Here is a 25323-nt window from a genome sequence, read left to right on the forward strand (position 1 = left end):
AACACAAATGAACTCATTACAGTATCTGAGATTACTACCTCAATATGGCAAGAATTAATTTTATTTAGATGACTAAGAAAACAAGACTTCTAGTAATCCTCTGCAAATTTATGCAGACTAGACATACTCTTTTATGTCTTGGGAATTTCTCTTGAGCACTTCCAAATACACAAAACATAGTGTGTCTGTTTCTGTTTTCATCCTGTACGTTTCACTGCTCACATATTTGTTTTGGTGTTTTTGTAATGATCACAAATGCTGCTTGTTTGCCACTGACTTTTTAAGGGATGTGATACCACAGATCAAAGATGATTATTTGTAGCTGGAAAAATATGACTTCTTAAACTACATAATAGTCACTGCTCTGCAATGACTACTAAGTGGCTGCTTCATAATGGCATAGTGACAGGTTCTCTGATCTTCCTTCAAATATACAAACATAAAGAATTGAAATATTTAGCAAACTACTGTCATACTAACATAGAGGATGGAAATAGCTGGAAAACTTTATCAAACTTTTAGCATAATAAATACAATAAGAAGGCCAATTCTGCTCTTCACACAAATGCCTCACTATGAAACAAAACATTTTACTGTTCCTTGAAGTACAGCTGATCCTTCAGGCATTTCTCTACCACTTTCAATCCAGCTCTTTTATTTCCTTTATCAGAAGAAGCCCAGTTCACAGTCACCTGTATAGGCTCTTCCCTTTATCACCTGTGCTGGTGGCATCCCAAGAGGGTGCAACAGAACAGATAAGCATCACACCTAGACACTTTGGTCCTGATCCTACAAACACTTTAGCAAAACTACTTCTGTAAGTGTTTGCAGACTTCGAGTCCTTCTAACTCAACAACACTTCACCAAGTGGGGCAAAGAGAAGTCTGGAGCTGGGAGGAATGCATTGCCCCTTCACGCCTGGGTGTCAGGGCCTGCAGCACCCCCCAAAGAGCAGAGACCCACCGAGGGGGGAGAGAGGGACAGCACCCCTGTCGCTTACAGCCACAGGCTCCTTCCAGCGCCACATCCCCCATGCGCTGCACCAATCCTGGACTAAATTTTGCTAAACTTTAACGTAAAAATTACAATTGATTGTACAAACACAGCGGAAGAGAGAAAGTGAGGGATTAATTTAGAAGAGTTTCTAGCATGTGGGATGACGGCAGCCCACCCCAATTTTCTTTTGCATTTGGGGTTTTCTTGAACCCGCCCAGAGGAAGGGGGAGAACCCGTAAGCTGAAGGTCAGGCCGGGAGGGCACGGGGGCTGCGGAACATGGCCGAAAGCGGAGCCCCCGCCCGCCCCCGGGCACGGCCGCAGCGGGCAGCCCTCGGCAACCCCCCGAGAGCCCTGGGGGTCGGGACCCGGCCCCAGAGAGCCCCCAGAGGAGAGCCAGCCACGGGAGTCAGGGAAAGAGCCCGTGAGAGCGGGCGGGATGTGTAGGGGACGCACCTTTCAGCGTCCCCTCGGCATCTTGTCCTTCTCCTCGGGTCGGCGGTGACTCCAGCGGCGGCGGGGCCGCGGCAGCGGAGCGCTCTGCGGGACGGGGTCGCCCCCGCCTCGCCAGGGCTCCACGGCCGCCGCTGCCGGGGCGGCGGAGCGAGCGAGGCGCCTTCCCCGGCGGGCCGGGGGCGGGGGCTGCGGGCGCGCACCGCCCCGCCGGGCCCGGGAGGGACGGGGAGAGCTGGGGAGGGGCCGCGGGGCCGCGCCGCCGGCTGAGTCAGCCGCGGGCAGCGGGCGCGGGGCCGCCCGGGAGGGTTGCCCCGGGACCGCCCCTATTCGGTAGCGGAGAGCGAGTTTCTCCCACCGGATGGCTGCCCTCGGGACGGGTCGCTAGGAACATCCCCTGGACACGAGGCAGAGGGGATGCGGCAGTTCCTCCTTGTCCCGCCCTGCAAGTCCCGCGTTCCCACAGGCACGGCGCGCTGCGGGCGGCGTGTGGAGCTCTGCACGTCCCGCAAGTGCGGCAGCGGGAACTGCTGGCCCCGGTCCCGCGTGAGCGCGGCTGCTCGTGAAGGACCGGGCGCCGCCCGCTGAGGGGACTCCCGGAGCCAGAGAGCCCGCCCCGGGTCCCGTCCCGCCGCTGCGAGCTGGCAGCTGGAGCCGCCCGCGGAAGAGGTTCCCCCTACCTCCCGCAAATGGGCGCCGTCGGCCAAGCGCCCCGGCCCCGCGCCTCCGCACCGCGGAGTAGCGGCGCCGTCCCGCGCGGCTGGAAGCCGGCCAGCGCCATCGCCGTGCGCGCCTTGCGAGCGGGGGCCGGGGCGGGGGCGGGCCGGCCGCGGCTGCCTCACCGCATCGGAATGTGGGCCCGCGCCCCCCGGGCCGCGGGGCGCGGGAAGAGCGGCCGCGCTCCGGGGCGGGGCGGGGGGCGCAGCCCCGGCCCGGTGCCTCGCCCCGGCGCCTCCGGGGACAGCACGGAGCCTGGGAAGGGAGCGCAAGCCGGCGTGGTTTCATCGGTGCTGCCGGAGAACGCGGTTTGGTGAAGGCAGCAGGGCACCTCTGCCTGCGATTTTTTCCATAAGTACAAGAAGGAAAAGAGTCTCGTAAAGTTCCAGTTTAAAGGAACCATTCTCAATTTTTAAACTGGCGAGAGCTATATATTGGCTATAGCTAATACGGGTTTGTTAAGGACATTTTTATGTGAAGGGCACCGATTCTCAAAACAAAGGTATGCGAAGATTGTGTCCCAGTGTGGGGCTGTAAAACTTACAGGTCATTTATTTCATTTTCTTTGAAAACAAGGAACTCATCGTACCATTTTACATTATACTATGTACATTATACTACCACTTGAAAATCAGATCTATCTGTTCTACTTTGTTCTACGTGTTCTACTTTGTTACCTGAGCAAACACTTGTCACCTTATTGCAATGATTATCTTGTGAGCATAATACAAGAGTATTGATGTCCTGTAGATAGTAATAACAGTGGAGAAAGTCTATTAGAAAATTCTATATTCAACAAATACATCAAAAAAGCCAGTGAAGTTACCCACTGGTGAGTTATGTATTTTCAAACAGTTTTTATGTTGTTATTTGGATTTTTAAAACAAATTGGGTCAGGTATAGTGTGTTATATATATTTATTCACTTATTAATTCCTGGCTTTACATTTATTATCTATTCTGAATCTTTCCATGGCTTACAGGTTCTGATCATTAGAACAGAGAAGAAAATACATCCACCACAGTAAAGCACCTTGATCCTTTTAGCAGAATACCATCTAAATAATTTATTGTTTAGGAGACACGAGATGTGGTCAGTCTGAACTAATTTAGGTAATTAGTCTGTAATATTGATCATTCTATATTGAAATACAGTACATATTGGATAAAATCCAGGTCCTGTGGAAAATTTAACATTCCCTTTGCCTCCAGCGTGGCCTGGATTTCATTCACTGCATATAGTGTCCAAAAAAATGCCATAAGACAATATTTTGCAAAAATTGAAATTTGAGTAGTGAATCTTTTCCAATGTTTTGTGTGATCTGTGTATTTTCCGGTGCTTTCATATATTTAGAGCCTGACTATTGGCTCAAAGTACATTCAATTAATAATATTCTAGTGTACACTACAACTTGTGTCAGTTACTTCATAAGTTGTGCAATGGGTTTTCAGCTCTACAATAGTGACAATGAATTATCCTTCAAACACACAAGCAGCACCAACCTTTTCATGGAAGCTTTTTCCAGTTTCTCTCTGCTTTTCCGTTTGTTTTAAAGAGTGCAGGAAAGTTGCTATCACATTATTCCAGGGGAAAATTCATATAACTGTTCCTTTACAATGTGTTTGCACTTCCAAAATTCCAGCAATAAAAGATATCCTATACTGAAAAGGAAGTGTTACATTTTACTGAATGGAAAATTTGGAGAAATTACCATATCCTCGATTTGCCAAAAAGGCATGTCTTCAGGCACATATCAGTGGGCCAACTTAACATACCAGGGATCAATAACAAGCTCTAGCAATTTGTTGCATTAAGAATGTTACTCTTGAGATTCAGCTCCTCACCTGTAATTTGAAGACTTCTTGTTTCATCAGGATACTGAACAATTATTTAATAACAGTAAGATTTTTGAGCACTGTCAAAGCTACATGTTAGATACAACAGTAAGAGGTGCTCTCTACAAAATAATTAGAGTCTCATATTCTCCAGGATGACATTTGCTTCTATGAAACTGTAGGCAAGAAGAAATTATGAATATCAAAAAAGCTGTAGGACTGCTCTTTTCATAAAATGTATTTATGCAATTAACAGTTCAGAAATTGCATCCCTGCTACCAAGCATTAGAGGATGAGAAAAATTTGAATATGAAGAAATAATGGTGTCTAGATATACATAATAAAGTTACTGCAAGCAGACCTACTTGGGAAGAAGCTCATTTCCTTGGTGACAAATTGGAAAGCTGCTGTTAGGATTGTTAGCCAGGATATCTCTCCCTGGTTGTACACAGAATGGAAGTGACTCCTCTCAAAAAAAGTCACCTCCCTTTCTTCAAGTTTGTTCCCAAGGTGGGAGAACTCTGCAGGCAGCCAGAATTCCACTTTCTCTGAGGGACTCCCACATCTGAGTTTTGCAGAAGTGAATTTTGAGCTGCCTGGCAACCTCAGCGTTGTACAGATGAAAAAAGTATTTTTTTGCTGGACTTAGCTCACAGGTCATGGTTTCTTTTTAAAATTCTCAGCCAAGCAGAGAGTGCCTTGAGAACACTTCAGTTTTCACCCTCATTGTACATCAGTGTCTACCCTGTTCTCATGAGAACTCTCTGTTAGTCATCACGTTATACTCCACTGCTCCATCAGGCTTAACCATCTAGAAAGACAACACACCCAGCTCAAACACAGTATTTATAAGTAGAGAAAAATACAGCACTTCCAGAAAATACGGATGTGTCTCACAGTCTTCTACCAACCGTGCATTTTGGTATTTGGGTTACAGAATTGATTTAGAGATGAACTTCAAAGTGATGCATAAATATTAAATTCCACACATTCCTGTGAGATGGTAAGTATTATTCACATTATACAGATAGGGAAACTAAATCAATATGAGTTTACTTGGGCAATTTTTCCATCAGGAAAAAAAAAGTACAGTGGTAGCATCAGCACTCAAGAATACCTGGCTTTTTTTTGCACTCAGTCTGAACTATGTATCATTTGCCTAAACCCTGCAGTATAATGTATAAAGGAATATTTTTTTTAATCATGGTATTATATAGCAATATTTTCAAACAATTTATTTAACAAATTACATAAAACACGTAAAATATGCTTTTAGTTTAAAACAAAATAGCCAAAAGGTTTTTCCTTGGGCTTTGCTCCAAAATTCACCCTTCAGCTAGGACTAAAGAAAAGCACGCACACTTGCACAAATGCAAACAGAAATTCTAAAAGAAAATTAGAAACACATGAAAGTAAGGGTTGAGAATGTTTTCTTAACTGCACTCTGGTTTCAGTACAGCAGCATTTTCATTGATTTAGTAATGGATAGGCAGTTTTCTTGTGAAGAAACACACAGGCTTTATCTGCAATTAATTCCTTGCTTCCAAGAAACCAATTATCATTCTACAGAAGTACAGCCCATGGAGGCAGGGTGGCGACTGCTCTGTCAGGGCATCTCCACTCTCTGTAAAGCACAACCCTGCTTCAGTCATAATGGGATTCTGCCCCATGAAAACAGTTCTTACAGAAAGGCAGTTTCACTTAATACAAGTATTTCACTGAGAGACTTATTTTGAGGCTGTTTGTGATTGCTAGATAAATAATCCTAACCAGTACAACTTCTATACTGATTCAAATGAATAAATAAAAAATAAATAAATATATAAATAAGATAAACTACTTGAATTTCTGAAATTGTTTTTGAATTATTAACTCTGGACTGGAGGTTTCTTATGAAGTCTGCTATTCTACAAATGTTCCAGAAGCTTTGTAACTATATTCCAAACTTAGTATTGCTTTGTGTGATGTGAGGTCAGTTTTGCCTGGTTATTATAACCATCAGCAGTCATGGAGGCAGTTCTGAAAGTCTAATGCACTTGCTCAAAGACTTTCTGACATTTCAATTAGGAAAAAAAAAAAAAGATGTAGCTAGATTTAAAAAAAAATAGCAGTTAAAAAAAAGCTGAAATAATTGAGCTTCAGAAATTACATCAGCTGTTTAACTTTCAAATAATTAATAAAGTCATCCCCCAGTTAATCTTTGGAAGAGATACAAAAGGTTTCGTAGTAAACTTGAAAAAAGCTCACACACTTTTTTCAAGTATCTCTAGGAGAGAACATTTCTGCTGAGGAAAATTAATTGTAAATATGGAATAATCATTATTTTGGCTACACAAATTTTAGTCTGAGAAATTTCTTATTTCAATTAAGTAGCTCCTGATGTAGATCAAAGAAAGACTTCTATGCCTTAACTGTATTCCCATGGTTTAACTTAACTATGTTTTTAGTATGCCAATATTTTTTGATGATTTTTAAGTTAGAGACTACATTAGAATACAGGTCCTCAAAACACTGGAGTGATAACTCTTGTTTATTTCATATTACATTTCAGGGACAATGGAAGCCAAAGTATTAATACTAGTAATTGAATAAGGTTAATAAATTTTAAAAAATTGAATACTATACCATAATTTTCTGCTGATTCTCCCTTAAAAAAACCAGAAGATGGAAAATACATAGCTATTAACTGATTAATCTATGATAATTTGGGGGTCAATAATATACATAAATATTAGAGATTTTTAAATGGCAAGTAAGTAGCACTTTCATTCCACATCAAATTATACAGTCATGATGGAAGTGTATTGAGAAGCCTGCTTTATTACTTTCTTCATATAGCCTTAAAGTTCCCCAAACACTCAGTAAAATCCCTAATACATTTATAATGATAAAACGCGTTGTTTCTTGCATAAAAGTACATGGTCCAACCAGAATGGAGTATTGTCCTGAGCATCTCAGCAATAAAGCCTGATTTATTGAATCTATTACATGTATTTGTTTAATGCCATTAACTGCTGAAGTTCACCCGATTAGTGGTGTTGAATGCTATTTCTAGGCTTGTTTGTCCTGACTGACATTTTCAAGGGAGCTTCACCAAAAGGTAGTTCTTCTATTGCCTTCTATTATAAAGGTAGTTATTCTATTCATTGATTGTGTCTTTAGTTTGAATACTAAATTACCACTGCACTCACAGATTCCCTTCATGTGCGAAGCAACAAGTTTCCTGACTTGCCTGTGCTCTGTCATCCCTTTAAACAAGCAGTCAAGACAATGAGTTATTCATGTAATAAATTATGAAATCTGTATTGTCTTTAATGCTCATGTCTAAACAACAACCAGTCTACAGGTTAATTTAATATTAACCCCATTCAGTTTCTTTACTGGCAACCTGCCATAGTACACATTTGACCAAATTCAAGAACCAACACAAGAATTTTTGTTTAGGTAGCCAACCAGAACATTTAAAACCATAAGATATTTTAACTTATTTTCTTTTAATAGGTAAAAAATATGGGTGTCAACACAATGGGAATCATACTAGAAAACATGTAATTACCCAGTATGTTAGTATTTTTCTCTTCTTAGTGTTAAGGTACTTCATGTTGGGTGATTCCAAATACCCTCTACATAAAAAGTGTAACTCAAAATCTTGTAGTGTTTTCACTGTGTAATGTAATTCACTGCAGTGCAGTTTTAATGTAGCATTATATTAACAGAATAATTGAAAAGAAAAATAAAGTGAGTAAAATCTTTTAGCACTGTAACAGCACCCCTGTTTTAGCCTGGTAAGCACATCAATATTTTTCTGAAATCTATAATAGGGAAGTAAATAATAATCTAGTGTTTTCTACAAAGGCTGACTGATTAGGTGTTGAAAATATGAGAGCATGGGAATGCTTGTGGTTAATAGTTCTTCAGAAATGAGCATTTATGACCAGAACTTTCCACAGAAGAAGCCAGACAATCAGACTGCAAAAAGGGTAATCACTATCTTGTTCTTTGCTCATGAAATTAAAAAAAGGATATTAAATTTGCAGTATCTATTACAGTCTTCTCCCCAAAAAAGAAAAATATTAAATTTACTGTAAATTCTAAAAATATGTATTTTACAATCCATTTGTAAAGTTCTAGTACTAAATATTTAAAGGAAAAAAAATTGCCTTGTTCCCTTGTCACATCAGTGCACATAGTTTCACAGCTAGTCCTGAACAACACAATTTTATGTAACCTTAAATATAACAGAGCTTTAGTAAAATGATTTTTCTTTTATAATAAAACCAAAATAAACTTCTGCTTCTGTTTTATATGCCAGTTGAGATTCTTTGCAGTAATTCCTTCCACATCTGCTCTGCAGCTTTCAGGTTTATAAAAGCAGCATCTCCCAATTTCCTTTCATCAAGATATCCATATGCTGTGTTTTATAGACATGTTGGTACAGTTCAACATGGAGTCACTAATTACAACTTGGAGTCACATATATTCTAAGGCTAAGAAAATAAATACATGTGGTTATGAGCATTTAATACTGAAAATCCCAGACAATCTAGTCAAAAATTCTTCAAAGCGTGATAACATACCAATAAAAGTACACCTGAAATTATCATGAAAGTCATAAAAGCAAAATTGCTACTTAAAGGAAAAAATTAAATAATAAAACTGTACATAAGCACCACCAAATTCTAAACTAATGACCTAAAATCATGTGCAGAAACGTTACCAAGAAGATTGTGACAGCAAAACTGCTGCTAATGGAGCTGGTATGGAAACATCTTCATAAATTTGTTTTGTCCAAAACAAATTTCTAGGATTTCTGAAGACAGTTCAGTGTTGGTATCTCCTGGTTTCAAGCTTCTCAGTTGCCAGAGTATTGTAAGTGTGATCGGCTTTCCAGTGAACAGATCATCGATGGCAGCATTTGAGGGGACAGAAAGCACAAGATGACCTCAGACCACATTAATCTTCACCATATGCAAGATTAGAGTTTTGCAGTGTCCTGATGGATCTGTAGTGCTGTATTCCCTTTCCTGATCACCCTTACTGCACACCCAATATTCCTGTCCCCCTGAGAGTACAACCATAATAGCTCCCATTGATTCCACCTGAGAGATGACAGTGTAAGCACAACTGAAGGAAGCTGCTGCTCTTTACAGCAAATTGTAAGTTGTATGCATGGTAATGATCTATATAAAAATATAGAGGCCTAAACATATCCATTAAGCTCCAGAGAAAGAAATCTAGGCTGCAATTTTTAAAAGTGCAGTGTAACCCTTTGTGCTTCTGTCTAGAAGTTCCTAATGCTTTAAAAATGTTCAAATGGGAGAAATGAAATGTCAGGAATGCTTTTTCATTAATTACCCACCTGGAACATATTTCCAAATGTGCATACGAAAGAGGAAATCTGTCTTGTCACAAAAAAAAAGATCTGTAAAGACTGCAAAAATGCTTTCAGTCCTGAAATTAAGTTCTAAATATCTAAGGAGACAAAAGGCAAATTAGAAAAACATGCTACAAAAATATCTGTGGGCATCAGAGAATTTGGAAAGACCAGAATCCTCCAGAAAATTTAAAAGAGCATTTTTCTTGAGGAAAACAATATTTAAGTTTCTTGATCAAAACTGACATCTAGAGTGCTACAGGCTAAAATAGTGTCCATCGCCTTAAGCCCAAAGTTTCCAGGTTTAAAGAAAGGCATAGTAAAGAAATAGAAATGTGGTTGTAACTCTAGTTTTCCTATTTTTTTCCATGCTAATAATGGGATATGGGCTGTAATCTGAAGCAAGCAACATGCTGTCAAGGGTATTCTTATATAATCAGCAGAGAACAAACTGTTCCTTCCTTTCCTTAAATCTGTACCCAATCACACAGACAGGCTTCAGTGGGACAGCTTTGCTACAGAGAACTTGCCAGTGAAAGAACAAAGATTTTCCCCCAGACTTTTCCTTTCCCTTTTCTCCCTCTTCCATCCCCCTCCTAAGAAAATAAGAGACACAAGAGACCATTCTGTAAAGCTGTGTCAAGATGATTTATGATAGACATTGAAATTAAAATCTACAAGTCTTCTTGATGCAAAAAATATGGTTAATCTCTAAAGCTTATAGCTTGTCTTAATACATGTATATGTGTGTATTTCACACTTTCCTTCCTTCCTTGAAAAAACAACACAGCTATGCTGATAACATCAGAAATTTAAATTAGCCACCTTTTTTTGCAAATTAAGTAACAAACTGCAAAGGAAATACAGCTACATGGTTCTGGCAGGTAAAGCAGAAAAGGGAGATAAATCACATAAGCAAATGAGGCTTCTGGGGAAGAAAAGGCTATCTTGCAACTTGCAGCTCTCCCATGAGAGATTTCAGATTGTAGTATTTTGTTATCACTCTCCATTTTTTTAATGAAAAAAATGCTTTGTCATACGGCAAGAATAAAGAACATCACCTAAGTGTTTTCATATGGACTCCCTACATACATTACTACAAATAGCAGAACATAGGGTCTGATTCACAGAACATAAAGATGATATTTATTGAAGAAATTCAACACACATCTTTTACAAAGCATGGATTGACATGAAATAATTCTAGCAAAGTGAAAAAAACACAATAGAATCAGGTTTACTTTTTAAAAGCAAACAGCTTTTTCCTTCACTTCCTGATCAAAACTCAATAGTGACTGAGCAATTTTTATGGTACTATAAAGGAATATTTGTTTTATGTAATAAAGTAGTAATTGGAAAACAAGAAAGTAAATAATATCTGATTCACAGTGCACTGTATTTTTATAAAATAAAATGGATTTGCCACGTAGCCTTTCCAAATAATATTAAAAAGGTTTTTCTCTTCTCTAACATTACTCAGCTTCCCAAAAACTGTCCAGTACTTGCTATGAAGTAGAACAACACCTAACAGTGCCAGTTAACACCAGCAAAAAATACTCCAGCCAACCTTCCAATGGAAAACATGTTGACAAGTATTCTTTTCTAGCTCTCTGTAGTACTTAGCCATGACACCTCCTCCCTTTCTAGTATTTCTCTCCCTTAATTTAAGTTGGTACAACCTTTCCCAGTCTACCAGGCTTTATGCACAGTATGGTGCATCTATGCTCAAAAGCTTGTACAACTTCCTTATTTAATCAGCTGCTCTGCCTGAAGAGGCTCTTGCAGAACACCTGCTCCTGTCCATAGCCCAGAGCAGCAGTTTCTGGGAAACCCTGGCATTGGAAATATTTGGTAGTAGCGCCTGGGGATGAGGTACTAGATGATGTGTAAGGCCTCCCTGCCTCAGCACCTGCACCAACAACCTGCTCAAGTACTATGCAGGGGTCTCACCCCAGTTCCAAAATAAAAATTAAGAGTGGAACAGAAATATTTTTAAGTCCCCCAGCCAATCAGGAGAAAGAGAGCAACAAGGTCAACTGCTCAGACAGCATATGTGCTCTGTTTCTGTGGAACATTAGAACAGTAGCCTAAATTCATCTTAGCCCACCACAACTTGCCACAAAGAATTTGTGCAGTAAAGATGTACTTGTTATCCCTCCCTTTTAAATTTATTTATTTAATAGTAAAAATGTTTAGGACATATGCTACATACCTAGACTGCATCATACCCAGTACCATCATTACTGGTAAGATGTCCAATCTCATTAAAAGATCCCTCCCAGCTCATTGATGTTCACATCAAGGTAGCAGACCCTCTCTCCTTGCTCCCTAGAATTGCAGAGAGAGTCTTGCCAAAGTCCTCCAGCACCACCTAGAATCTTTTCCTCTGGGGAGGTGCAGGATACAGTTTAAAACATCAGAGAAGAGTTTAAGAATTTTAGAAATTATTCAATACTGCTAAGCAGTATTCTGTGTAGTCAATACAATGCTTCAATAGCATTTGGAATCCTACTTAATATTTGCACTGAGTACATCATTGTACTGAAACTTCTAATGTCTAGATCTGTGGATTTGGATTTTTAAAACGATTTAATCTTACGCCCTAAGGAACAAATTAAGAAAGACAGCCCCACCTGCTGACAGAGCAGTCACACTACAGAGGGAAAATGAACTTAACTCGCTGGCTAGAAAAACATGAGTTTTCCTTCCACCTCTTTCGTACAGACCCCAAAAACACTTCATTCCAGCATTGCAAGTACTCAAATCTCTTTTTCCCTTTGCTCAGCATATAAACTCAGCTGGCAAATCAGTTTGTTATCCTTTCAAGAAATCATTGCTCCTTGACAGGATAATGTATGAACTATATTCAGTAGTGTCAGAAAATACAGTTCCACAAAAGCTAATTGAAGGACAATCAGCTGAAACCTATTTGAAGAGTTCATCTGCATATGTTATCTCATGTACTACTTCCTGTGCTCAGGACCATAAGAACACTGTCAAATCAATAAAGTGCAGTGTTCATAAGTATCTTGCAACTTCAGTGAAGTTTGTTTTCTAATAATGGGAATGCTTTTTAACTTTAAATCCTTTGATCTCTTTTTCTTCTGAGTTTTGTTTGTTTTTTTGGGGTTTTTTGTTTGGTTTTTTGGGGTTTTATTTTTTGGGTTTTGGTTGTGTTCTCTTTTTGTTGTCTGTTTTTGTGGGGTTTTTGTTTTTTCTTTGTTTTGTTTTTTTTGTTGTTTTTGTTGGGGTTTTTTGTGTGGGGGTGAATAGCATACTTCTGTAATTTTGTTTCAAGAGTTTTATTTTCTAGTAATAGCCTTTGTCTCTTATGCTATGTCACTAATTATTTCTAAATAAAGATTTTAATGCTATTCAAAAAACTCTTTCCCTCCCCCCCCTTCCCCCAAAGCTTAAATTTCTATCCATTAGATTAGCTGTTCCAAAGAACACACAGAACTGCCAAGAGAAAGCAGCAAAGTTTCTTTCACAAATAATCTACCCCTGCCTATGCCTGGCACAGTTAGATCTCTTGGAAGTACCTTGCTTTTCCTTTACTGAAAAGCATGTGAAAAACAGTGACGAGTTCTCCTACAATGAGTTGATTTTTGAGCATACAAAGTGATGAGAATGCTGGATATAGACAGGCCAACACCGCCAGTAATCCCCCACCATGTAACTCGTAGTCCCTCATCTATTTTTCCCTAAGTTACACCCAGAAAAAAAGAAGATCTGTCACCTCCTCTCAACGCTCTCAAGCTTGTGCTTGAGAAGTCCACTTCTGTTATCTTCTGCTCTTACCAGAACTGACAACACTGTAGGAAGCAGCACTGCTGTAAGGATAAGAAAAATTAGCAATCTTTTTGTAATACTTAGCAAATATGAATTTTTTCCTCTTTGGTGAAAAATTAATTATTAACACACTAGATAATGGGAAGCACAAGAATGTCACCTTGTGACAAGTGGGACAAGAGTTGAACTCCAGTCATGATGTATAGTAACAAAACAGAACAAAAAAATCCACAGACTGCCACTTGGACACCGGAAAGTTTACTGATCTATCAATGCTACAGTGTTTCCAGTTAAGAAAAATAACGTATGGAAGTTGATGAAGCTTCATTTTGTCACTAGCTTGTTGCAAGGCATAAAAAGTGATGCAGCACGATAATATTAGCAGAATTTGAAGTCTATATTGGTGTTTACCAGGGGCTGTTTGATTAACAGTTCTTTCATAAAGTTTTACAATGAATGCATTCAGTTATATTCCACTAATCAAAGCAAAACAAGAGATTAATTCTTCAGGATCATTTTATTAGCAATGAGAAATATAAATCTCTTATGAAAATATTCTTAACATTTCAATATATAAGAATTGTCTATAAAAATATACTACTACATAACAAAGCCAGTAACTTCTACAAAACATGTAATTAAACATATATTTAAAAATATATAGGACATAGCAAAAATCCTTTAATTAATGCTGAGGGTATTTTTACCCCCTTTTTGTCAAACAGTAATTCAAACAACATAGGAAATTACTTATCCTGATATACAGAAGTTATCACCATAGAACTCTATGTGTGTTCCCCCCTGAAGTCACCTGCATCTGCAGGAACATAAAGCCACAACTTTTCTTTGGATGGACAGGCAGTTATGACCCCAAAAACATTCTGCTGGTAGCTGCAATGTCCTGCTGAAGTCAGTGTCCACATCTGCTGTCAGCAGTGCCAACACTGAACCCATGCAGTGACAGAGACAATGTTTTTATTACCCTTGTGAGGCGATGCACAGATGAGCCTACCATGGCAGTCATGGTTAGAGAACTAAAAAACAGACTCTTCCTGGGTAACTACTGCTAGTTTGCAAGGAAATAACTTCTAAAGAGGCTGCCTCCCTAGAAATAAACCTTCCAACAGCTCTTAACAAGAGCTCAAGGAAGAGAAAATACCATGGGAGTAGTTGTTTATTTTAAACTACGATCAAGGGAAGTATGATCCATTTTGTTATTATTAATTACAGGAAGCACCATCTTGGACCACATTTTGGAATTGGGAATCTGTTTTCAGAATAAAAATTACACAGTTAACTAGTAATATCACCAAGGCTGTTATGCTGAGGTTACTTCATGCCTGGTGCTAGACAAACGCCAGGAATCCATTTTCATTATATAGACCAGTCTACACAATGAGCTTGTCAAATTCTTGGTGTAGACATATTTAAACACCCTTATTTAAAGGGCTTTTAGAGCATACTTTAAACAACCAACTTAACCCGAAACAAATTGGCTGGTGCACAGTGACAGTACAAAGCCATCAGCTTTCTCTAGAAGAGTTAGGTACATAAGGCTTTAAGGCTGCAAAGTCTCACTGAAGACTACCAGCAATTACAGTGTCTTGCATAGTAAAGAACATAGGAACCAAACTTATGATGCATCAGTAACACTTAAATCTTTTTATCCCTATGTTTCTGTGCAAAATAACTAGTAATTAGTTATTACTCTTTCTATTCAGGATCCACTGAAATCAGAACATTGAGTGAACATGTTGAAATTCAAGATAAACTTAACATTATAACAAAGCAATTGCAATGCAAAAATATTCCATCATATTACATAGGAAGGAGTTTCTATTAGAATAGTATATTTATCCAACTTTAAAGTAAAGATCACAACAGGACACTACAATGAACATCAATATATTTCTGACTCAAAGCTCAGAAAAATAACTTTTGACCCTGAGAAACTTTCTGTATTAAAAAGCTAAAAAAGATTAGAGTCTAAAAGAATGAAGGCTCAGCCAGTTTCATTTCAGATTTTCAAACTGTTAAGCTTTGAAGAAAAGTTTTACCATCCTAACAGAAATCTTAAGAAATATTTTCAGTTTAAAGATCCCAGCATTTCATGGTATCCACATTTTTGTAGTTTCATTATCTTTAAAGCTTGCAACTAATATTTAGGTTTTGAGTCTATATTTGAAAGGAAGAAAAATTTTAAAATTGAGGTGGTTGAAGAACTTAAAGCTTAAATGTCTCCTTCCCAGCATCATCCAGAGAAACCAATTACAGAAACCACCTTGTCATGCTTTACGGATAGAGAAGCCTTAATCAAGTCCTTCGTTCTCATTCCAGTTAAACAGTTCCATAAAAGATTGATCAAAATCAAAACAATGTTCCAAAACATACATCCTCCAACATAGGATGTAGTTTAGATTATTATTTTAACAACTTAAATATTTAGCAAGGTTTAAGAACAGCAAGAGGAAATAAGCAGATGAAGCCATAAGGAAACCCTGTATGTTTAACAAAGAAAAAAAAACAATCATCTGGGGGTTTTGGCACAAGAAATATATTGCAAGTTTCTGCTAGAACTTGAGACAAAAAATTACAAACCGCTCTACCTAGATGTTGATTTCTGGCCATGTAGCATATTTTCTACATTTATGTAGGTGTTAAGGGCAAGAAAACAATCCTTTCTTCAGTAATCTGTTCTTCTCTACTAGGTGTAAACAAGATTCATTGAAATCATCCGAACTAAAGATGTTTTTTAATGTAAGCTTCCACATAATCTTTATTCTGTACTGACAAAACAGCATTCTTATGCTGTAATTTAAACTATTATCTAATTCTATTTCCTAATGTTTTTATACTGTCATCAAGTTTAGGCTACTCTGGTTTTGCCCTCTCCAACAACCTTACTAAAAAGATATGTACCGGATCAGCTCCCAGGGGTAGCTCATCACGTAAACACATAAACACTGAGCCAAGAGGAGAGAGCAGGGCTAGCTGACAATCCAAGTTTGCATCAATCTGAACTGCTTTGGAACCACACCTTTATAAGTGGCAATTCAAACACATGCATATTACACATGAAATGAAGCAGTAAAAAATGAAGTCTGTTTTCCTTCCCTCCCCTGAAAGCTGTTGCTCAACAGCAGTGATGGTGAAGCAGCAGAAAAACAATCCCAGTTCAGTTTCAAGTATTAAGCAAAAAGGGTGCCAAACTGGAATTTTATTGTTATGTGAGGCTTTTAAGAGATAGTAAAGCAGTTTCCTGAACTTGTCAGCAGTAGCTGAGCTTCAGCTTTCAGGAAAAGCAGAGGACAGCTCAAAGCAGGAACCGATTCTACCACTTAAGTGGAAACTTCTAATATCCATAAACACAGTCAGATTCAGGGTACAGGTTTTACCTACAGAAACTTGGACAAAGACAACTCCTCATATCCAGGTACATGGAAAAGGTTTTTCTGTGAGGTAATGAAAAACACCTGGAGGACAACTCAATCATTGGTCCCAGCCAGCACAGCTTTATGAATATAAGTCTTGATTGTCAAACCTGATTTCCTTCTACTACAGGGTAGCCCACCTAGTCAATCTAGGAAAGCCTGTACCTGTAATCTTTCTTGACTTCAGCAGAGCTTTTGATACTGTCATAGCATCCTTCTGGACAAAATGCTTATTGGCAAAAGAAAAGACATGTGACCAGACATCAATAAATCAAAATAAGAAAATGTCCACCACCCTTAGTGATTTAGAAAGAAACATCTATCAAGTGTACAGAATGCAGCATTCTCTTTCAGAAAAACACTAGAGTGAGGAAGTAACTGAAAACCCCCTCAAGATACAAAGGACCAAATAAAGATTCAAGTTAAAATTTTCTTTGAACTTTACTGAGACAAGACCCAAAAGTATGTAATGTTCAACTTAGGAAAATCCCACTTTCTGATACTAAACATTTATTCCTCCTAAAATGTGAAGGACACCAAGATCAGTAATAAAAGTATTTTTCTTTAGTATTTGTTGCCTACAAAAGTGAGAAGATGTGTAAGAGAAGTGATAAATACAGACACAAAAGGGCCAGCATGAGAAGTGGGACTGAAGTTGCCCACCAGCACTCTCTGATGCAGTGTGGATGCCTCGATGTGATGTGTATGCATAGCATCACCCTTCCACCAAGCTTTCCTCAAACCACTTCTTTAGAATCTCTGTATGACCGTGGCCAACCTGCATTTTCTGTGGAACTGCAATTACATTGCACTCTTGTACACTCTTAAGAAAACAGGCAAAAGCTTAATGTAAATCCTCCTAAGTTTATGTAGGAAAAGGAGACTCAAACCTGGTCTCATAAAGGACTTTCGTATAGAAGAATCTAAAAAGGGTCATAAGCAGCATTAAATATAACCTATATTAAATACCTAAAAACTATAATCTTTTGCATAGAGTAAAGAAAAGTGCAGCTACAGCACAGCATTCCATACCAGAAGAAAGGGCTAATTTATGCATGGCATAGAATTAACTGTTGTCTCTCATCACTGAGACTGCAGTCTTACAAAACTAAAGACATGTTTATAGGGAAAATCACTTTTGAAAAAAAAAAAAAAAAGAAAGTCATTAGGTTGTTTCACTCTATCTGTGAATTAAGTGCAAACAATTAAAATTCTTTTTTTAAAAAAGCAAAGCTGATAGGTAATTTTCTCAAGTTAATTTTCTCTTTATATCACTTGGAAAAATGAAATTGCTTTTGTTCTTTTAGAATCCAAATTAAAATTAAATCCTCATTTAGCATCTGTTTTGTGCAAAATAATAATTAGAATGCTTACAGAAGTACAATCTTTATCTGTTCTATAAAAGCTGGTTGTTTAAGGATTATCAACTCTTCATTCCCTTCTAACTTTTGTGCTACAATACCTGTGGTAATCAAGCAAAAAACAGTATTAAGTCTGGGAGATTTATTTCCACTGCTGTGAAAAATAAAGGAAGAGTCTAAATGGAGAGTCAGGAACTTTAGGAAAATACATATTGAGCACTTTTGAAAGGAAGCAAAAATTTATAAGTATCTTTCTACTGCCCATATTAGCATGCCTAAATGTAAGAAATGAAAGTATATACCTCATCAACTGCTAAAACATCTTAAATTTTGGTGAAAAAAAAGTCAACTTATTTTATTAGACATAAATTGGTACTACAATTTGGTAAATGGGATGTTTAAAATAAATATAAATAAATATTGTACTTATATATCTTTCAAGATTGCTTGTTTCTGTAATGAAGTAGTGTCAATATTGTTAGATTTCCCCCTGTTTAGCTTTTTTCACACTATGTCTCCACTTTCGAATGGCAGTTCCAGAACTACTGGCTACTACACAAAGGGCACCACCCACAGTCCACCAAGTTGGTAGATGATTGAGAAAAAGAACTTGTAAAATAAAAGCAAACACCACATCCATTGTTTTCATTATTGATACAGGTCCAGCTTTCTCTATCTGTAATGCTTTTGTGAGAAATATCTGACCTCCCAACCCTAACAAGCCTATTAATATTAGAAAAACCCTATCTCTACCACAGTGTGGTAAACGCCATTCATTCAAAACGAACAATGCTATAACACATCCAATTAATCCGATGACTGCATAATACCAAATTGACAAGAAATAATGTACAGATTTTCCCACCTTCCTTAGTATAACAATAGTTGAAGCTGCTGATAACGTGCTTGCAATTGCTGCTATAGTTCCTTTAAGGTGGTCTGAGTAACTTCCTTCAATCCCCGCAACACGTGAGCCAAACAGAAATGGTGGTCTGGCAATAAGAATCACTCCAGTGATTGCAAAGAGAGTAAACAGAAGATCCCAAAGGCTGTATTTCTCTTTGAGAAAGATCCATGCCAGCAACGATGTAAAAACAGGACTGGTAAAAGTTATAACAGTGGCATCAGCTAATGGCATGACTTGGTAAGCGTAGTAGAGAAGAACCATTGCAGTAGAGCCAAGGAATCCTCGGAAGAAAAGAAAAATTCTTTTACCTTTTGGTCCCAAAAACCCTGTTCTGAAAAACAGAAATATCACATTAATGTCACTGTCTTGCTTATTTCATGACTAACATCCAAACATATTTAAGTATGGTACACACCTTTCTAGACAAGGGAGTTTAATACCCAAATATTCCTGTCTGATCACAGACCAGTTTATTTCCATTATGACCCCCAATCACATTCGAAGTCCAGAACCTGTTCTTCTAGTGATTAACTTGCAAAATAACCCAAGAGTATCTACAAATTACCTTCTGGTTTTTTAAGATCATCCCTTCATGGAAATCAAGGCATTTGATACAATAACCCTAGTAGAAGCCTCTACCATTCAGGGAGTCAAAGATTTTCAGTTTTCTGAATTGTATCAAGAAACTATCAACTAATCTAAAATAATGAAGTTATGCAACTGAAATTCAAACTAAAATAATATTGTAATCGTATTTAAGTGAGTGATAATTCTAGATCTAGTTTTATTAAATAGCTTTAAATGTAAACATTTTTTACACTTACTTGTAGTATATTAAACCAGGAAGAACAAATGCCATTTGAAAAACACATCGAAATGCACTCACTTCCACTGAATGTACATCTTCTATTTTTTTAAGAAATAAAGAGGCCACTGAGAAAAGGAAGGCAGACAGTATGGTATAAAACAGACCAAGTCCTGGGCACGCAGCTTTCTTCTTTGTCCCTGCAACAGATAAACTGCAGTTAATAAGGATCTATTAGAAGACTTCTCTGATCAGGGAGGTCCACACACTCCAGTGCTCCATGTATCTGTAGTGATTTTTGTGATGGAGAACAGGGGAACCAAAGAAACAAATGCAAATATTACATGTATTTACCAGACCTACCTTGAAAATACTTTTCACTGACCATCATTGGTCCTCTTTTTTCCCCTTAAAACAGGGTGTAAGAGATGAACTCTAACACCTGGGATACAAAACATCACAGTTCTACACAAGTTAGTAGATTTAACTTCTTGTAGGCGTCAGACTAGTACAGGTGATTTACTATAGGGACTAGTCACAATTCTGTCCAGGAACCAATAAATGTAACAGACTACAAAACAGTTCATGGTCAGGTTCTGAAACTATTATCTTGGGAATCGGCTGCTTAATTAACTAAGGTTCCTAAGCAAAAATTCAATTTCCTTTCTCACAAATACACAATGTAAAATCTGTGTACAGGACATCATTTTTGTTATACCTCATGTTTACTTTGCAGCTAAATCACCCTAAATTTGAACTAGACCGATAACTTTTTTATCTTGCTGTAAGAATCCAAATATTTTCTTCAAACAGGCATCAAATACACATTTTTAAGCAGAATAAATTTAAGTAACTAATGTTAAAATATCAAAGGCCTGATATCTATCATAATTCCATGAAGACCTTAGCTTATGCTTATTTATCAGACTTCCCCTTCCTAGAAATTTCCCAAGTCTAATCCTGGGAAAGTCCTTCTATTCAAGTTTTCCTCATTGCCTCAGGCTCTCTTCAACAACATACTCTTCCTCGTTCCACTCATTTTCTCCACCCTGAACTATGAAAAAAAATAAATTAAAAAAAGCAAGGAGAGGGAGAACTGCAAGACAGAGAACTGTGTTGAGTACCTTTTCTTCTGTGACTCCCTCTAAAGATAGGAGCAAGAACTCCACGTCCCAGAGGCAGTGTTTTGATAAAAGGGTGCTTTATCTCACATTAGTGTGGCAGCCTGTGAGCCTCATGGATCCTCTAAAACACAATCAGCTGGGTACTGCTGCGAGTTGCTTAGCAACTAAGTATGGTTTTGAGAGGTTTTTTTTTTTAAATTAACAAAACTTGTCACAAACCATTTTGATCCTCCTTGAGATCAGTACTCCAGGCTGAGAAATTGCATCTTACTGCCTAGGAGGGAAGACTGCAGGCTGACAGTCCTAGGGCTTTACAACAGCAACCACAACCTGAAGTAGGCAAAAGGTTTGCTTCTCAAGGAATCCTGCCACACTGCAGCTGAAAGTGATTTACAGCTTCTGCTTGAAATATTTCTGTTTAACAACAGCCTCTTACATAAAACTGACTATAAAAACCACCACCAATCAACACTGGACTAGGACATCTACCAACTATGAAACAAAGTGGATTTTTAAAATGTTCATGAACTATGTAATGCCTTAATCCACATAGTCACATAACAGAACTACAAAATCAACAGTCTCTAATACTGAAACAAGAGGAATCAGACTGGCCTATAACTGAAATGGAAAATCCAAACCCAGGCTGGCTCACAGATGAACACAGCACAAACAGAACTATTAACTTTTATTTCAGGCATGATAGCTTCTCTGATTATTACAGAATGAAGCCAACCTAAATAAAGGAAGTGCTGAAATGGAAAACTAATCAAATTAAAGCAAAAAGGATCTTACACCCAAAACTAAGGTTTGGATTGTAAGGAACAAACATAAATTTGCTACCCAATATACCAAGCCCATCAGAAACAGAATCTTCAGAATCTTGTAATACTAGAATTTAAACCATCAACATCTTGAATTGCCAAAGTATGTACTCAGGGCAATGAGAAAGTATTTTATTTCCTTTTAAAAATAAAATGGTCCAAGTTCTTCCACCAAAAACAAGAACTGCAGTTCTGAACAGTACTTATTTCAAAGTAAGTTTTAGGGAGAAGTTAGGTTAAGATAACATTCCCACCCCACAAAATATTAAGCCTTGAAATACTAGCCTAGCATCATCAAAACAGTCAAGAACTTACACTTCTTTCAAAGAATGTAGCAGCCCAAAAATTAGAAGGTTTCAAGCAGTACTCAAGTCCTCTTTTTGGAGTGGCTACACATTTGGTTTTCCAGTTTTATTCCCTGGCCATCTCCACACATAATGCTTTCAAACAATTTTCCACTCCTGTTTTAAGTGATAGGTAAATGCCTCCCACTGCACCCTGTTTTAGGTGTAAATTCTAATTGTGTTTTTAGTGCTGTACTTTGTTCCAAACAGCTTTTATACCTGCAAAATGCAAGCAATGAAGAAAATCATACTTCTCACATACAAACATCTCAGGAACAGCAGCAGAGGCAGAAGAGTACTGGCTATAGGAAAGATGGTCAGCAAGAAGATGATTCTCCCAGACCTTCAGGAAAGGCAGAAGAGTCTCCACATTATAAAAAGCAAAAGAGCTCTCTTTGACTCCTGTATAGTGCCAGGAGCACAACAGCCTGCACTGGAACTAATCATGGTCACGCAGACAAGATCTAGGCATGATTCATAGCCTTCACTCATAGACTCAGTCAACAATTTTGCTAGACAGGCAACCCAAAACCGAAGTACTCTTCCTGGTTAATTAAGTAAAGTTTCTCAGGATTTCAAACACTGAGCTTTTCCTCCCAAGCTTTGTTTTAGAAGTGCCACTCATGTGAATTTCAGTGGTGAAGAACTCTGGCCTCTCCACAGCTCACCAACAAATCTATTTTCGGCTGCAAAGTCAATTATAGTCAATTTAATGACAAACACATTTTCAGTGAAATAGTTAAAAAAAAATAGTACTAAAGATAACTTCAGAAATTATTTTAAGATAGCATTTATGTTCTAAGATAACTCCATTTAAAACCTACGTGTTCCCTATCTCACAATACATTTGTGGCTTTATCAATTGAAAAAAATCAAGAAGTGACTCAAGTTAGGACAAAACAATTACACTCAGACCAAAGCAATGTAAGAATTGCCCTAGAAGTCACAGTCCCAAGTACGTGGACTAACTTAAGTGCACTCTCAAACGCATTTATAGTGCCAAAAGCTCACACAGGCAGAAGGCACCTCTATTTACCCACCCTGTCAAGACTTACTTTAAAACTTTAAAAACAGGAAGTACTGTTTTCCTCAAGAATAATCGCTCCCGAGGCTCTCTAAAGGCGACAGAGCCGCCCGGCCGTGGGGGTGGACGCTCCGGGGGCTCTGCCCGCTCCCGGGGCGTGGGGGGCAGCGGGCACCGGGCCCGAGCCGCGCCCGGCATTCAGGCACAGGGTACAGGCTCACTGAAGCCCGCTGATTCCTCCACCGGGGCCGGCTTGTCCGGTCAAGAGGAGCGGGAGGAAGAGGGCGAGGCTGAGCCCGCTCGCAGGTGGCCCGCGGGCACCAGGTGCGAGCCGCCGCCGCCAGGGACGGCTCGGAAGCGGCGAGGCGGCTCCTGCCGGCAGCGGGACGGGCACCGATGCCGGGCGCCCTCTGCAGCCGCCCGAGCCCGCCCCCCGCCCCGCTGCCACGTGCGGACGGCCCGGTGCCCTCGGGCCGCTTCTTCTTCGCCCGCGGCCCGGCAATGTCACCCCGAGAGCGGGCAGTCCAGCCGGGACGACTCTGCCCCCCTGCCCCGCCTGCCGGACTCCCCCTGCTCACCGGGTGCCTCGCAGCAGAAGGGCCAGGACATGCCCGAGCAGCAGCCACAAGCGCGGCGCTCCTCGGCGACCGCAGCCTCGACGCCGGGCGCCGGCAGGCACGGCTGCACCGCCCCCGGCCCGTTCTCCTGGCCCGGCGGCACCTCCGGCTCCTGCCCGCTCGCTGCCGGAGCAGCATCGCCCTCTCCTCCCTGACACAGCACCATGAGGACGCGGGGCTGCCGCGATGCTGCCGGCGGCTCCTCAGCTACCGGCGACACCTGCCCTCCTGCGCATGCGGTGCGGCCGCCCGGCGCCGCCCGCCGCCTTCCCTCCGCCCGCCCGCAGCGCCGAGCACCCGCGGGGGAGGCTACACCGGGTCCCGGCTCCGCCACCCCCCGCCAGGCCCCGCCTGGAAGCCACCGGGCGGCCCGTCCCTCCCGCGGCCGGTACCTGCGTGCAGCCCGGCGGCAGCCGAGCGCCCCTGCCGGGACAGGAGGCAGCGCCCCGGCGCTTCCTTCCTGGCGTCCCCCGGAGAGGGACCCGGCCAGGGCAGCGGGAGCGGTGCCGGGGAGCGGCGAGGCCGTGGTGCCTCCGGAGGGGGAGCTCTGACCCCGCCGGAGAGCGAGGGGGCCGCACAGGCCGCGGCCGTTTCCGAGCAGGGGAGACAAAACTCAGGGAAAAGGGGACGCAAAGTTATTTTAGGGGCGTTGTTGCGTCATCTGCGCGCCCGAAGTGAAAACAACGCTGTGTGGCCGCGGCGCTGAGCGCTCTCCGCTCGGCCTGGCCGCGCTGTTGGGCCCGCGCACGGCCCGGGATAACTGACTCGGGATAACTGGTCCAGGATAACTGAAGCACGAAAACAGACCCGGGATAACTGGCCCGGGATAACTGGTCCAGGATAACTGAAGCACGAAAACAGACCCGGGATAACTGAAGCGGGATAACTGGCCCGGGATAACTGGCCCGGGATAACTGACCCACCTGGCTGTCACGGCGGGAATTCCTGCTAGATCGGGCTCCGCGCCCCCTGGAAGAGCCCGTCAGACCCGGTGGGCCCGTCAGTGTTGCCGTGTCCGTGGGCAGGGGCAGAGCATCGCTCCCCGCAAGAGCTGCTGCCAACTCCGGCTGCACTCTCGGGCAAAATGGAGATGGGAGCCTGGTGGGCAGCTCAGTCAGGATTATTAGTAAGGTGCAGAAATAATTTAGCCGCTTTTTCGTATGTTTTCCCTTAGAAAACAATGCTGCCTATGCCTTTGGGCAAGGAAATCGGAAAGGGTAGAGGGGAAAACAGGAGTAGCCCTTTTTCCTTACCCATGAAAAAGTACAGAGTAAAAAAGGCAGGTTAAATTTAAAACGCTATTTTTTCCCCTTTTGAGCAAGTTGAACTGTTATCAATAATTAAAATGGGAGGAATTTCTATTAAAAGGAAATATTTATGCTCACATTCATCTCTTAGCTGCATAAATTAATCTGTGTTTATTTCTTTAACAAAGGGAAATGTAATCTACAGCTTTAGCAAAATGAATGCCAAATGGTAGATAAAAGCTATTTCATACAAATGATTTTAAGTTTTCCCTCAAGCTAACTCATAAAAGCTATTTCAAGCTTTCGATGTCTCTAATTTAACACATTTTATAGTCCATGCTAACCCACCAGAGGCTGTATTTCATTATCTTGGAGTCAGCATTTGACTAATATGACCAGAATTGTTTCAGAAATTGTTCTTAGCTAAAAATTAGATGTGCCATATCAATTATTAAAATAAGATAAATCAATTA

At 40.3% G+C, this 25323-nt stretch overlaps 2 protein-coding genes across 2 annotated transcripts in view; both read right to left on the bottom strand.

Moving 5' to 3' along the window:
- The window catches only part of PLCE1 (phospholipase C epsilon 1), a 140384-nt gene extending 138811 nt beyond the window's left edge, over window positions 1-1573 (bottom strand). The window contains exon 1 of the mRNA XM_088059493.1: window positions 1452-1573. The gene's annotated coding sequence lies outside the window, so the exon portion shown is untranslated. The remainder of the gene's footprint in view (window positions 1-1451) is intronic.
- A 12091-nt stretch (window positions 1574-13664) lies between these two features.
- On the bottom strand, window positions 13665-23822 carry SLC35G1 (solute carrier family 35 member G1). Its single transcript, XM_014250093.2, has 3 exons — window positions 23565-23822; window positions 19690-19870; window positions 13665-19196 (listed from the first exon to the last, which is right to left on the bottom strand). The coding sequence occupies exons 1-3, from the start codon at window positions 23767-23769 to the stop codon at window positions 18437-18439; spliced, it is 1146 nt and encodes a 381-aa protein (XP_014105568.2). The 5' UTR covers window positions 23770-23822; the 3' UTR covers window positions 13665-18436.
- Between the last annotated feature and the right edge of the window lie 1501 nt (window positions 23823-25323).

The sequence above is a fragment of the Pseudopodoces humilis genome, chromosome 9 (assembly GCF_049639895.1).
Source record: "Pseudopodoces humilis isolate 2021_Gansu_Grassland_sample_001 chromosome 9, ASM4963989v1, whole genome shotgun sequence".
Lineage (NCBI taxonomy): Eukaryota > Metazoa > Chordata > Aves > Passeriformes > Paridae > Pseudopodoces > Pseudopodoces humilis.